This window comes from Neofelis nebulosa, chromosome 16 (genome assembly GCF_028018385.1).
Source record: "Neofelis nebulosa isolate mNeoNeb1 chromosome 16, mNeoNeb1.pri, whole genome shotgun sequence".
Lineage (NCBI taxonomy): Eukaryota > Metazoa > Chordata > Mammalia > Carnivora > Felidae > Neofelis > Neofelis nebulosa.
The window spans coordinates 9,435,723-9,448,975 of record NC_080797.1 but is presented as its reverse complement, the minus strand read 5'-3'; the positions used below and the strand labels follow the sequence as shown (position 1 = coordinate 9,448,975).

General features: G+C 54.9%; 1 protein-coding gene, 1 long non-coding RNA gene and 3 other non-coding genes across 7 annotated transcripts in view; 4 read left to right on the top strand and 1 right to left on the bottom strand.

The window, feature by feature from the left end:
* Nucleotides 1-701: 701 nt before the first annotated feature.
* On the top strand, nucleotides 702-3,235 carry LOC131497031 (uncharacterized). Of its 2 annotated transcripts, XR_009254726.1 has the most exons (6): nucleotides 702-817; nucleotides 1,026-1,115; nucleotides 1,274-1,375; nucleotides 1,765-1,826; nucleotides 2,543-2,645; nucleotides 2,882-3,235. It is a non-coding gene; the product is annotated as an uncharacterized LOC131497031 (long non-coding RNA). The 2 variants fall into 2 exon arrangements; XR_009254725.1 differs by lacking the exons at nucleotides 702-817; nucleotides 1,026-1,115; nucleotides 1,274-1,375 and having other exon boundaries at nucleotides 1,403-1,826.
* On the top strand, nucleotides 1,199-1,269 carry LOC131498629 (small nucleolar RNA SNORD49). Its single transcript, XR_009255511.1, has one exon. It is a non-coding gene; the product is annotated as a small nucleolar RNA SNORD49 (small nucleolar RNA).
* LOC131498628 (small nucleolar RNA SNORD49) lies at nucleotides 1,611-1,681 on the top strand. The gene has a single exon (XR_009255510.1). It is a non-coding gene; the product is annotated as a small nucleolar RNA SNORD49 (small nucleolar RNA).
* LOC131498648 (small nucleolar RNA SNORD65) lies at nucleotides 2,738-2,811 on the top strand. The gene has a single exon (XR_009255529.1). It is a non-coding gene; the product is annotated as a small nucleolar RNA SNORD65 (small nucleolar RNA).
* Nucleotides 3,053-13,253, bottom strand: part of LRRC75A (leucine rich repeat containing 75A) — a 45,479-nt gene continuing 35,278 nt past the window's right edge. Inside the window, exons 3-4 of one of the 2 annotated variants that reach the window (XM_058702920.1) lie at nucleotides 8,366-8,481; nucleotides 3,053-5,320 (exon numbers count right to left, since the gene is read on the bottom strand). In XM_058702920.1, coding sequence (XP_058558903.1) covers nucleotides 4,780-5,320; nucleotides 8,366-8,481 — 657 coding nt within the window. In that variant the 3' untranslated portion in view covers nucleotides 3,053-4,779. The remainder of the gene's footprint in view (nucleotides 5,321-8,365; nucleotides 8,482-13,253) is intronic. The other variant, XM_058702921.1, reaches the window with a different exon arrangement.

Genomic DNA, 13,253 nt, shown 5'->3' with positions numbered 1-13,253 from the left:
TCACAAGTTGTCTCGCTATAGCTTTCCCAATTTTCTCCAGTCCAAATGAATTGCTCTTCCTTGGTGTCCTAAGTGTTTATAAAACGCGTACGAATTGAGTATTTTTTAAGTGGGGGAAGACCTAAGGGTGTTCAAATGCGGAAAGGAAAGTATTTGCAGAGAGGGAGAGGTTTACATTGCTGGTGAGATCGGGAAACAGGCACAGGAGAAAAAAGGATGCAAACGGATCCAGAGAAGACGTCTGCTTGCTCCTTAGGGGTCATTCTCAAGAGTGATGAGAGCTGTCAGCAAGAAGGGATTTTGAGAGACTCCGTGGATGTTTTGAAACAGCTGCGGGAAGAGAGCAAACTGGCAGCGCTTCTTAGAATCAGAAGCACTACTATTTGTGAATGCTTGCTGTTTCAGGTGTGATATCTCATGTGATCCTCAGAGTAACCTCTGCGGTGCCGGTATCTTCATGACCAGAGGAGCAACAGAAGCTCACGGGTGGCTGAGTGATTTGCACAAAACCACGCAGCTCACAAGCGGCTGGGGCCCCAACGCCTCGTTGCTACAGCGCTTCAGCCCCCACGCATGCGCCCTGGAGCACTCCTGGCGCCGCGAGTCACATTATCCGGGGCCATGGAAGAGACCATGGGCTCTAAAGGAGGGGGGGTGGCCTGGGGTGGTGGGGCGGAGTCTGCATCGTTAAATGGGCTGGAAGTTCCCGTGAGTCTTTGCCAGCATGACCCTCCCTCTTGTGAAGAATGGAATATTCCGACTCCTTAAAGGCAAGGCACGCAGCTAAAGCGACCTTTCCCTTAGAGTCGCTATGGAGGTAAGCGGGTTTTGTAATTTAGCTTAGTAGCTGGCGGCAGGGGCAAATGAGCTAGAAGCTTCCTAGTTTCTGCAAAGAAGGTTTCGGGAGGCTTATGTGGGGAGTGGAGGGCGGCTCGGGCTTCGTGGCGGGCGCGTCGGTTGGGGGAGAGTCGCGCAGGGCCGCGGGGGACCGAGGCTCAAGGGCCGCGTGCCTGTTTATCCCGTAGGGCCGCTGCAGTCCCAGGAACCTGAGGTCCCCGAAGGCCGGGCCCCCCGCTCCCCGGACCCGCCGTGGGGAGCGCGCCAACCCCGGAGAAGTGGTAAGCGTGGGTCGGCCTGCACGTGAGCGCGCTTCGCAGGTGAGGTTGGTAATGGGGGCCACGAGGAGAGCTTGGCCGAGTGTCCCGATGATAATGATGTTAGGAAGTGCCGGCAGAATCGACAACTGACGGTTTTTATGCCTGTCTGACCGCAGTCGCTGAAACCTCGACAGGGTGATTGAACATCACTGCCAGAACTTGGCCCTTAACACGCGTCGCCCTCCATGTTCCAGCCGGGAGCAGGATCTCTCCTTAAGGTAGGACCTAGTCCGGGCGGGGTTGGATCTATAATTTGGAACGTTTTGGTTGCTCAAATGCAGTGGAATTGGCTGATAGTTTACAGTTGTAAAGTTTGTGCATTGGACACCGCACCATCACAGTGTGTTGCTGAGAACAGCCAACGGCCTGGTTGTTTGTGGAGCCAATTACGGCTTGTTTCCAGGTGGTGTCCGGGTTTCTGGAGTGGTACTGGGGAGTGGGGAGGTTCTTGACTGCTCTGATGAAATCACTTATAGGAAGTGCCGTCAGAAGCGATAACTGACGATAACAGTTGCTGGCTGACTGCAGTCAACAAGTCCTCCCCAGCTGCCGGTGTCCTGGCGGATCTTGGTTTGAGCAGTGACGTTTATTTTCTGTATTCACCCAGGTTGCCAGTTAGCGTGCGATCGTAGCAGCTGAGGATTCGAGCGATGAGTGGCCTGCCTTGAGGTGAGTTTTGATCTCTGGAGAAGTTTAGTGGTTGAGTGAGCCTCCCTGTTACATTAGGTGAAGTTCTCGTTAGGTAGTGGGAATTTTATCTGGTTAACCTAATCCCTTGTGTCAGTGTAGCCCTTGACCTTTATTGGCAACATCTCTGAGATCCTGATTATGGTTCATAGTGGTCGTGGAGCTGAGTGCAGAGGAAACCCAGGAGTTTCCTTTTTATCTCACTGCTGTATAATCCTGAACAAATCGCCTATTTGCTGAGATTGTTTTCCTCGTCCTTTAAAATGGCAGCTTTAGGTTTGGGATCTTTAAAATGATGTGACTAGGGGCACCTGGGTGGCTCAGTCATTTAAACACCTGACTTGGCCTCAGGTCATGATCTCGCAGTTCATGAGTTCCAGCCCTGCATTGGGCTCTGTGCTGACAGGTCAGAACCTAGAGCCTGCTTCAGATTCTGTCTCCCTCTTTCTGCCCCTCCCCTGCCCGTGCTTGCTCTCTATCTTTAAAACTAAGTATTTTTAGAAACTGATGTGACTTAAGTGGAGGTTACGATATCCAAAGAAGCCACTTAAGACTTCTAGACTTCTGTGGTTTAATTTACAAAAAAGCATCTCCAGGACGTTTCCAAGAACTTCTATTACGATGAACTTGGGAGCCGTAGTTGAGGCTATCCTGATAAGACCTACCTGTTTTGTCTTTGGTATCTGCTGCCTGTCTAGGGGTGCCTGAATTGCCCCAGGTTTTGAGTGCTGGGTTGTCGAAAATCAGCGATCAGCAGTGTGGAGTTGAAGCCAGTGGTGCCACAGCTCAGCCCAAGTAGAGGTAAGCTTTTGTCTGGACAAGGGCCCCCTCCCCCTCCGTGGTAGAATGAATAAGCTAATTTTGTGTAAACTGATACACAGAAAAAGGATATCAAATGATGAAATCGCCTAAAAATAGCTGGAATTACCGGCAGATTGTGTAGTGTTGAACCTGTGGTTTTCTGAAGATATCTGTGTATGCTATGAATAACCGTTGGTTGGAGTAGAGATTGAGACTGATACTTAGTGTCTTTGCAGGCTATCTTCCCAGAGAATGGTCAGCCATGCGAGGACCAGTGACCACCATCAGCTTGGACTGAAAACCTAGACTTCAGTAGTTGGTGTGGAAACATTACTTACCTGAGGCTGAGATTCAGAGCCTGTTCCGTTACCAGCAGTAGAACCAACAAATGTGTTTTTCTAAGATAGGTCACTGTTGGTTTTCTAGTGTTACAAATATATTTCTAGTTCTCCCTTGCCCAAAGAGCTTTCTGCACTTTTTAATTTTGTATGAATTCTGTTGGGTGAGGGTCTGAGTTCTTAAGCCTAAAGCTTATTTCTTCCTGAAATTAGCATTTCCATGCAATGACAATAAACCAGTACTGCAATAAAGGATGGTTTTTAGTATTGATTCTTAAAAATGTATTTGGAGAAAAGTTTGATTACTGCTGTTAGATATGAGCAGTCCAGGTATTGGCATTTGTCAACATCTGTATGGTCCGGCCTAAGCTGTTCTCCTGTAACAACTTCAGACTTTAAGGGTGAAAGTTCCAAAGCATTTAAGGCATCCACACCTTTGATTCCAGTCTGTTCCCCTTGGGCCACATCCTTTTGCATAGCCTCCACCTCCTGAAACTGCTTAGTCCAACCTTTGAGCAGTGGCAGGCAAGGTGCCATAGTCTGGTTCTTGACCTAGCCCCCATCTTGCTGCCTTCCTGAGTTGGGATCTTGCCTGTCACCGAGGCTGGAGGCCTATCAGGCCGTGCTTCCCAGCTGTCTGCCGTTTGCCTGAGCAGTCTGGTCACCATCTATGGGCTTTTTTTTCAGCTTAAAAGGGCTGTTTTCCAATCTCCCTGGACTTGAAGTCTATGCCTTGGGTCTAGGCTTATTGTGCCTAGAAGGCTTGTAGGCCTTGAGTAAGAAGAGAGGGTGAAAAAAACCTTTGCTTTCTCCCCTTGGGAACCTCTGCTTTTGGGGAGGCAGTAGATCGGCCAAGAGTTTGAAGTTTAATCTCATGGTCTTGGGTTTTTTTAAGGAGCCCTCCATAGGAGGTTTTGGGAGTGTGCTCCATATCACAAATTACTTCGGGGACTTTGAAAAATTCTGAGAAAGACCCTTAAGATACTTATAAAGGGGCAGTACTCTGGCTTGCATACTAGCAACACTGAACCCTAGTGAAGGGCTGGTAGACTTTGGCTTGGGGCAGGGGTTATGGTGTAGGGTTTCTGGGTGGGCCTCTATGCATGCCGGTATTTGTAGGCATTCTGGGATGCTCTTTTGAAGGGTGTGGGGTGGCTGGGCCTGGGGTGGGGCCCTGGAATCCCAGGTGGAGGTGCGGGCATCAGAAATGGAGGCGGAGACGGGAGTGGTTCCTCAGAGCCCCCAGGGCTTTACAGGGAGGAGGTAGAACCTACTTGACTCAGGATGGAGACTAGGCTCTTGGGAGTCTCTGGGCAGCCAGTGCCCCAACCCCCCACCATCAGCCAGGTAGGAGCGTAAAGATTCCAACCTGCCTTGAGTGGGGGCACACATCTGGGCTATCAGGGTAGCATCTGGCTGGAGTTTGCTTCCCAGAATAGGGAAAACATTCTCTATCAGGAAATAGGAAGTTAGATGTAGGGCCAGAACTGCACTCCGTTCCTGGGGTGAGTTCTTACATTAGGTCAAGCTTTCTGCATCTCCAAACAGACTGCTCCCACAAATCTGCCTCTCGAGCCAAGGATGATTTCTCAGGAGCAGAGGAGATTAGCAAGGGGGCAGTGGAGACCAAAGAAAAGTGTTAACCCCCTTTCCAGATGCTACAGTCTGGCTCCCGTGGCTGGGGCTGCCCTGGCCAATTTTGGGGGACAGCCTGAGGCCCCTAGTGGGGCCCCCTAGCCTGCCTCAGTCATCTTACTCCACCAGGATTCCCTGGGGAGGCCCCCCCTGCGTCTGTGTCATGTCTGAACTCTGCCTATGTTCTCCCTGCCCTCATGGTCTTCGGCAGGATCCTGAGAGCCGCCTCCAGGGTCCTCCTGGCCCACTGGCCCATCCCGGGCCTCCTCCCCACTGCCCGGGCCCTCGCCCAGCTCCAGGATGGTGGGTAGGTGGCCCTGCTTCGGGGATCGCTTGCGCAAGCTGAGCAGGAAGGGCTGGGGCAACGAGAAGATGTCCACGTTGTTGCCCAGGTCGATCCACGTGACGTTGGGGAACTTGCTGGGGTCCTTGAGGGTGTCGGTGAGGTCACGCAGCAGGGCCCGCGTCAGCCGGTTGCCATTGAGCGCCAGCGTGGCGAGGCGGGGCAGGGCGCTGAGCGCCGGCAGCAGCTGCCGGACCATGTCGTCCGTGAGGCCGGTGAAGCCCAGCTCCACACTGTCCACCTGTTCCCCGCAGCGCTGCAGGTAGCTGGTCACCCGCTCCAGGTCCCGCGAGGTCAGCGGGATGCCCGACAGGTCCACCGTGTTGTCCGGAGGGCTCCCAGCCAGGACAGCCTTGAGGCTGAAGGGGAGAAGGCACAAGCGACGTTCAAGCAGGGGGCCTTTTCCTGGGGGCAGCAGTGGCCGCCACCACGGGGCCACCTTCTCTGCAATGCCAGGGATGGGAGAGACAAGGCCCTCTGGTCCCCGTGGTACTACCTCACATCTCAGCCTGGCTGGGCCCGGCTGTCCAGAGCTTGAGGGGCCACAAGGGAAAGAAAGGCCCAGATGTTTCTGCAGTGAGTAAGGGTACGTTCTGGGCACCCATAGTGCCTGCGTTTGCATCTTTACTCTTTTTTTCTTCCTACGCATGTGACCTTTAGTCACGTGACCTCTAACCCTGTGCCTCAGTTTCACCTGAACAGGTGGAGCTAATCGCGTACCACAGAGTTGTTCATGAAATAAGGTCATAGGCACAAAGCATTTAGGACAATGCCTTGTCCACATGAGTTATGAAGAAGTATTTGCTGCTGTCATTACTTGGACTGAGCTTCCTGTGTCCCCAAGAGTGCCACAAAGTCTCCTGAGGCCTCTCTTGCAGGATAATCTTGCCCACCAGATGGGGGGATCCTTAGGGAGAGCCCTGTAGGACCACGGGCAGGGGTGGGGTGCAGGGGCTCTGGGCTTGGGGGGCAGGTAGCTGCCGACTCCTAGAGGCTCAGTGCTCTGCACCCCCTCCCACTCTCCCATCTGCTACTCTTCGCTCTTCCTGCCCCTCGTTCTGTGGCCAGAGCTCTGCATTTCCAGGTACCACATGAGCCTCAGGGCTCCAACCGTGGGCAGGAGAGGAAGGTGGAGGGGGCTCGGCCTATTTCAAGAGCATATGTTAATAGCAGCAGCCCAAAGATGGCGGCTTGGACAGAAGTCTCTATTCTTGGGATCTGAAGCCGGAAGGCCCCAAGCAGCTGGGTGATCGTGGCCAGTCAAATGGCGACAGTAACATCCCCTACCTCGTTCAATCCTTCAGCAAGTGTTTGTTAAGCTCCCACTACATGCCAGGCACTGTCCTAGGCACTGGGGTCACAGTAGTGGACGAGATGGACAAGATCCCTGTTTTCACTCTACTGCGGGGGGAGGGTGGGGGGAGGGTGAGACAGACAATAAGCGAGATTGAAGTGAGAGGAGCCTGGACCCATCTGCTCAAGGAAGCCTTCTCTGAGGACTTAATTTGAGCTGACATTTAAAGAAGTGGGCCATCAGAAGAGTCTGGTAAAAGTTCCAGCAGAGTGGGTACATGCAAAGGCCCTGAGGCTGGGAAGAGTTGGTGTCTGTGAGCCAGCAGGAAGGCCGCCTTGTTTGCGGTGAGGGGAAGTGAGAGGTGAGAGGCCACAGAGGAGCGGAGGGCCCATCATGGAGGGCCCTGTTTAGACTCAAGTGGGATGGGAAGCCGCCTGAGGGGAGCGAAGCTGTTGAAACGAAGAATGGGCTGAGCACACACGTGTGTGTTGGGGAGACAGGAGAGGAGGCGCCTGGATTCCAGCAGAGCTCGCATTTCTAGCTTTTCAACCCCAAAGACCTAGCTCACAGACTCCGCCTGGCATTCCAGATTCCACGGGTCTTCCTGTCCTGCTCTGTCCCCCTGACCTCAGCCCAGTTGAGGGCTTGCTTCGTGAGAGCCTCACACTGTTCCTCCAGGATCCGGCTCCTCTCCTGGCTTTGGAGTGGGGGAGTCCAGAAGGGACCAGAGTTCTTGTGGGTGAGGGAGGGCAGTCCTGCCCCACCCAGTCTAGGGGAAGGACACAAGCCACTCTGCCCCGGGGTCATTTACAAGGAAGGCAGGGGCGCTCTCTCCAGAAAGCCTTCCTTCCAGGCTCCCCTTTACTTGGCTTCCTATGGTGCTACCTGTCTCGGTCCACACGTTCTGTGTCCCAGCTGCCCTGAACCCCCCAATCTTTAGAAGGTCCAAAACCCCTTGAGGGTTCCCATTGCTGTGTGGGCCAGGGGCACGGCTGGGGTCTGGATCTCCCTAGGAGCCATCCAGGAGAACTGGGGGTGGGGGGGGATCCAGTGGCAGTGCCCATGATGAGGGAGCTTGGGGCAAGTTGAGGGCAAAATACAGGCTGGCACACCGCCCCCCCCCACCCCTGCAGGTGGCATCTACATGATATTCCTCGGACACTCCTGGCTACCCAAGAACAAAGGAAAGGGGGTTTGAGTGCTCGCCATGGTGATGTGGGAAACTAAGACAAATGAAAAATTACTCCCTTACTGCCTACAGCCCATTGACAAGTCCTTGGCACAGGCAGAGTGACCGTCCTCTGGGAGCTCAGCTGCCTCCATGATGACACTTTGCTAGGGGCAAAAGAGAACCTTAGCTTAACTTGTCCCAACCTCGAGGATCCTGTAAGTCTACTTCATCTCAACTCCCCCAAGATACATGCCATCATACTCCAAGCTTATGGCCCCTGATACACATCTAAAGGGTCTCGTGGCTGAGGTTTTATTAAACGGTAATAAATGGCCTTTCCCTAGCAACGGCTAGCCCTTCAAGGTGCTGGAAACCTTGCTGCCAAAATTCCTTAGAGACTTACTCTATCCCCGACCCCCTCCCAACCTGAGGTATATAACGAGTTACCCCTCACGACCCCAATGCAGCTCTTCCTGCCCGTGGGTCCTGTCCCCGTGCTTTAATAAAATCACCTTTTTTTGCACCAAAGACGTCTTCAAGAATTCTTTCTTGGCCGTCTGCTCCGGACCACCCCACCATCACCCCAAAACCTCATCACCCATATTCCGCACACCAGGAATTAGAAACTCCTCCCGTCGGCCTCCCCACCCACCCCTTCTGAATGGGCCCACACTCGCCAGCTCCCCATCCACAGACAGGGGTCCCGCCTGCAGCTCCCCTCATCGCTCTCGCCCTTGTGGAATGCCCTCCTTCAGTCTCCCCTCCTTCGGGCACCTTCCAAGACCAGCCCTCTGGTCTCAGCTCCTCCCTTCACCCCCCCCAGGGAGGGAGTGTGGTGTAACACCCAGCCTGGCATGGGTTCACTTTGGGCTACTTTGGAGGGGGAGGGGAGGCTGGGCAGGGGGCAGGGCAGCTCCACCTCAGGTGACCGTGACTCACCAGGCCTGTGGCTTCCTCTTCACCAGCCCCCGGTGCCGCCTCCACTGCGAGTGGGGGCTGAGGTGGTAAGTCAGCTGCCTGCACAGCTTCTCCGTGGCGCCCAGCGCGTCGCCTTCCTGCAGAGACGACCACAGGCAGGGGGTCCCTGAGGGGCAGGAACAGGCAGAAGGGCCCAGGCCCTCACCTCCAGCTTCCCGTCTCCACTGGAAGAGCACGACGCCCCCAGGCTGCTCACAGAGGCCTGTCCTGCCGGCTCACGGTGGGACCCCCTTAGTAGAGGGCAATGGCTGCCAACGGATCTGCCTCATGTTCTCGTTTCTGTGAATTCGTTGCTATCGTGGCAAAATCGAGATTTATAGAGACCTCTGAATTCCAGCCAATCTGACCATTGACCAGAGCTGAGTGCTGGCTAACCCCTTAGCCAGTATTCACCCTGGTCTCTGCCTCTCCCCAATGTCCAGGGCCTTTCTGCTCACTCATTTGCTCAACAAATATTGACCGAGCACCCCCTCTAGGTGACAGGCACTTGTTCTAGGAGCCGGGGATGCAGCTGTGAACAGATGGTCCCGCACTGGTCTTTCACATAGTAAAGACGAAAGGGAAATACTTTTGTGGTGCCTCAGGGGGAAAAATGTCAAAAGTGGGAAAATAAAAGAATGAGGAGGCCAAGTCTTTTCCCAGCCCACCCACTTCATTCATCTACTCTAATCGATCTGGACAATCCGCATTTTTTTTTTTTTTTTTTTGTAAGTAAGCTCTGCACCCAACGAGGGGCTTGAACTCACAACCTCGAGAACAAGCGTCGCATGTTCTACGGACTGAGCCAGGCACTACAGGCCCGTCCCATCAGCACTTTGGAGTTTGACATAACTGTCCTGAATTGTGTCCCGACCAAAGTTCTTAAATTTGGGTCCTAATCGCAGGTACCTCAGAATGTGGCTGTATGTGCAGAGTAATTAAGGTAAAATGCGGTCATTGGGGGTGGGCCCTAAGCCAGTATGACCGGTGTCCTCATGAAAAGAGATTGGGACACAGACATGCACAGAGGAAAAGACCATGTGAGGACACAGGGAGAAGATGGCCATCTCTAGGCCAAGGGGAGGAGGACTCAAGAGATCAACCTTACCAACATCTTGACCTTGGACTTCCAGCTATCAGAGCTATGAGAAAATAAATCTCTGCCGTTTAAGTGGTCTTTTGTTATGGAGGGCCTAGTGAACTTACACTGGGTTCCAGGGGGCATCAGAGAGATGCCAGAGAGACGCCAGCTCTGTCCCAAGGGACGTCAACCCCACAGACGGTCACCAAGCCCTGGGGGAGGGAGGGCCAAGAGGGAGGGCTCTTGCCAGGTGGCCCAGTGCTAAAAGCTGAGAGCCAGCAAGTGCTGGGGCTCAGATGCAAACCCACGTGCGGAGAGCAACATGTGTGTGATGAGGTTCAACCATGAACCTGTGACCAGTGCTCAGCAGAGTGCCCGGCGCTCAGTAAAGGCCAACTTGATGGCCTGTGACCATCGGCACTCTAACGGAGAAGCAGCGTATTGAGTCGTTAAGAGCACACACTCAGAGCCAAAACCAGTGGATCCTCCCCCTCGTTTTGGTACCTCCTCTGTGACCTCAGGGAGTCGCTCGACTGTGAAGGGATAACAAACTAGAGTCGCGGGGCACTTTGTGAGGATGAAAACAGTTACAACTTGTAGAGTGCTCTGACTGTAGCTCAGCATGCAACTCTCCAGGAAAGCCCACTGGGTAAATACCGTGCTGTCCTGAGCGGGTAAAGAAGGAGGACTTCCACCCAAGGCTCAGATTCGAGTTTGGCTTTTAAGGGCTGATATGGGTTTGTGATTTTTGCATGGAGAGAGGAAACGAGGCATCCCTGAGTGAGGAGGAAATGGGTGCAAAGGTTTAGGTGTTGGGTGTATTACGGGGGCAGGAGTAGGTGACAACCTGGGGTCCTGTCACTTGTCGCCACCTCCACGGCTACCACTTGGTCCAAGCCACTATCATCTGTCACATGGATTACTGCACACGGGCGTTATGCTAGGACTTTACGGAATCCCTACAACACCCTAGAGCAGAAACACTTTCATTATCCCCATTTTGAAGAGGAAGAAACTGGGGCGCCTGGGTGGCTCAGTCGGTCGAGCGTCTGACTTCGGCTCAGGTCGTGATCTCGCAGTTCACGGATTCGAGCCCCGCGTCGGGCTCTGTGCTGGCAGCTGGGAGCCTGGAGTCTGGAGCCTGCTTTGGATTCTGTGTCTTCCTCTCTCTTTGCCTCTCCCCCACTCGCACCCTGTCTCTCTCTCTCTCAAAAAATATATATAATTAATTAATTAAAGAGGAAGAAACTGAGGCCTACAGAGCAGGGCTGGGGCTGATGGGAAGGCAAGAGAAGACCTTGAGGGCGGGAGACAAGAGAGCAAAGAGGCAGGAAAACGGGGTGCTGAGTGTCCAAAGAGGCGAGGCGTCCGAATGGGGATCCAGGAGACACAGGCTCGAGAGTGAATGCAGTCGGTTTAGACAGCACCTCTGGTCTCTGGTTCTCCAAGAACCTCACTTCCTACTGCCCACGCCTTCTGATAAACAAATGTCACCTGTCACTTCAGGCGATTACACGTGCAAACCCCTGGACTGCACGTTCTGATTCCTAGACTTAGTCTCTTGCTGAACCTCGTCATATGGGTATGTCGGGAAGGGCTGAAAGTGACGGGGGCCGCCACGCTTGCCTGACCTGGCACGGGGCGGAGAGGGTGTGGGCTGGGAGGCGATGAGGACGGGTCCGGGCTGTGGGCTGGGGAGCTGGGTGGAAGGCAAGGGGCTCCAGGGGAGAAGGGACAGAAAGGCAGGGCGGGGTTAGTGTCCAGCTCATTTGGAGCCACGTGAAGGATCTCCTGGAAGATACTACTGGAATTACGAGGCTGGGGCTCGAGGCACATTCATCACATTCATCAGCCTCTGATGACACCCTCCCCCTCGGCCCCCCGGCCATGGAATGAGCTAAGGGGGAGGACACACTGGACACAAAGGGATGGAGAAGGCACAGTGTAGCCCTGAGCACCAAGGAAAAGGGAAGAGTCTGCGGGACTCCAGTGAGGAGGCCTCGGCCAGAAGAGGCTCAGGGAGGGGCGCCTGGGTGGCTCAGTGGGTTAAGCGTCGGACTTTGGCTCAGGTCATGACCTCGTGGTTCGTGAGTTCGAGCCCCGCGTCGGGTTCTGTGCTGACAGTTCAGAGCCTGGGCCCTGCTTCGGATTCTGTGTCTCCCTCTCTCTCTGCCCCTCCCTCACTCGTGCTCTCTCTCTCAAATATAAAAATAATAAAAGTAAAAAATAAAAATCCCTGCTGCCTGTGGCCAACCCCAGCATGGGTCTGCAGCTTGCGCGCGGGGCTTGTTTCAAAGCTCCGCAGGTGATTCCCCCTGTGTCGCCAAGGTGGAGAAGCACCAGTTCAAACGCTTCAAAGACAAGACGGACCAAGTGCGTGAGACTGGGTGGTCCGCCCGGCTTCACTCCTGGGACCACTCCGGGGAAAGAACATCGCCACCCTCCCACGGCACCTGCACCAAAGCTGAGAACCGAGCTCCTCAGCTTGGGCTCCTCCTCCAACCACTTCCCAGGGTTGCCAAAGTCCGGGGTCATCCTCTGGGTCTGAGCGGCTGGGCCTTGGAAGGAAGAAACAAAGAGCGGAAAAGGCGGCAAAGCAGCCGCCGCAGTGCGCGGACACGGCCACAAGGGGGCAGCCGCGTGCAAGACGCGGCAACGCGTGGACCGTGCGCGGCCGCTCTCCCACCTGGGAGACTGAGCAAGCCCGATTCCCCACCAACAAGGACAATGGATACGGTCACCTCACCGCTGATCGGAGACTCAGCGCGAGCTAGTGTCCTTCCAGAAGTGAGAGCTCCCGTCCACCATGTAGTTTGTCTGGACTACATACACAACAGCCAACATTTGCTGCGCATCTACTGGTCGGCGTCGCCCCTGCATTGTATGCACGACCTCGTCACAATGCAGTTAACTCGCAACCATCCCCTGAAACGGGCGCTGTTATCCCCACTTTACAGACGAGAACTGAGGCTTACGGAAGTCGAATAGACTGGCCAGCCCCACAGCTTGTAAGATGGAATGGGGACTCCAAGTTCGCCTCTGAGGCTGGCATCCTTCCCGACCTGCCATCCCGCGCTGCGCTCTGCGCTGCCCTCCCGGGGATACGCCTTTTGCTTTCGGTGGGTTCAAGGTGTTTCTCTCACTTGCACCCACAAAAGCCGCCTTAAGCAAGCCCATCTAATTTTACCCCAGCTCCGTCCATTTTCGAAGGCCCCTCCCGGCCTCCCTCCTGCGGAGAACATGACAAAGCAAGGGCTGGCCCCGAGTTGGAGAAGTCAGGAGAGGGTGGGGAAGGGAGAGGACGCAAGGAGAGGGAGGCGGCAAAGGAGGAGGAGGAAGTGCCGTTTCTGCGTGGTTTCCAGAAACAGCCCCCTCTCGGTACAGAGCAACCACGCGCCCCTTGTGCAACCTCGACCGAGGAGTTTGAACACCGGCGCCGCAAAGGAACGGGGTCCGCGCGCCCTGCGCCCAGCAATGCGCGCTCTGCTCGTCAAAGTGGTGAGGCCCAGCAGCCCCTTTGTGCAACCAGACCCCATCCCGGGCCGCAGCTGATTGGCCCAGAAGCGGGCACTAGCAGACCGCAGCCAACCAGCCGTGTCCTGGGGACGGGACACACCCCCGTCTCCTCCCCGGGCTGGACGCCCCCCCCCACCCCCCCACCCCCCCCACCTCGAGGAGTAAACCCGGAGCCCCGGGAATGGAGAGGGAGGCCGGGGTGAGCTGAGAGGCGGGACGGAGAGATGTCTGCCCTGCACTATAGTTCTAGCCCCTCCTTCCAAGCGTGGCTGT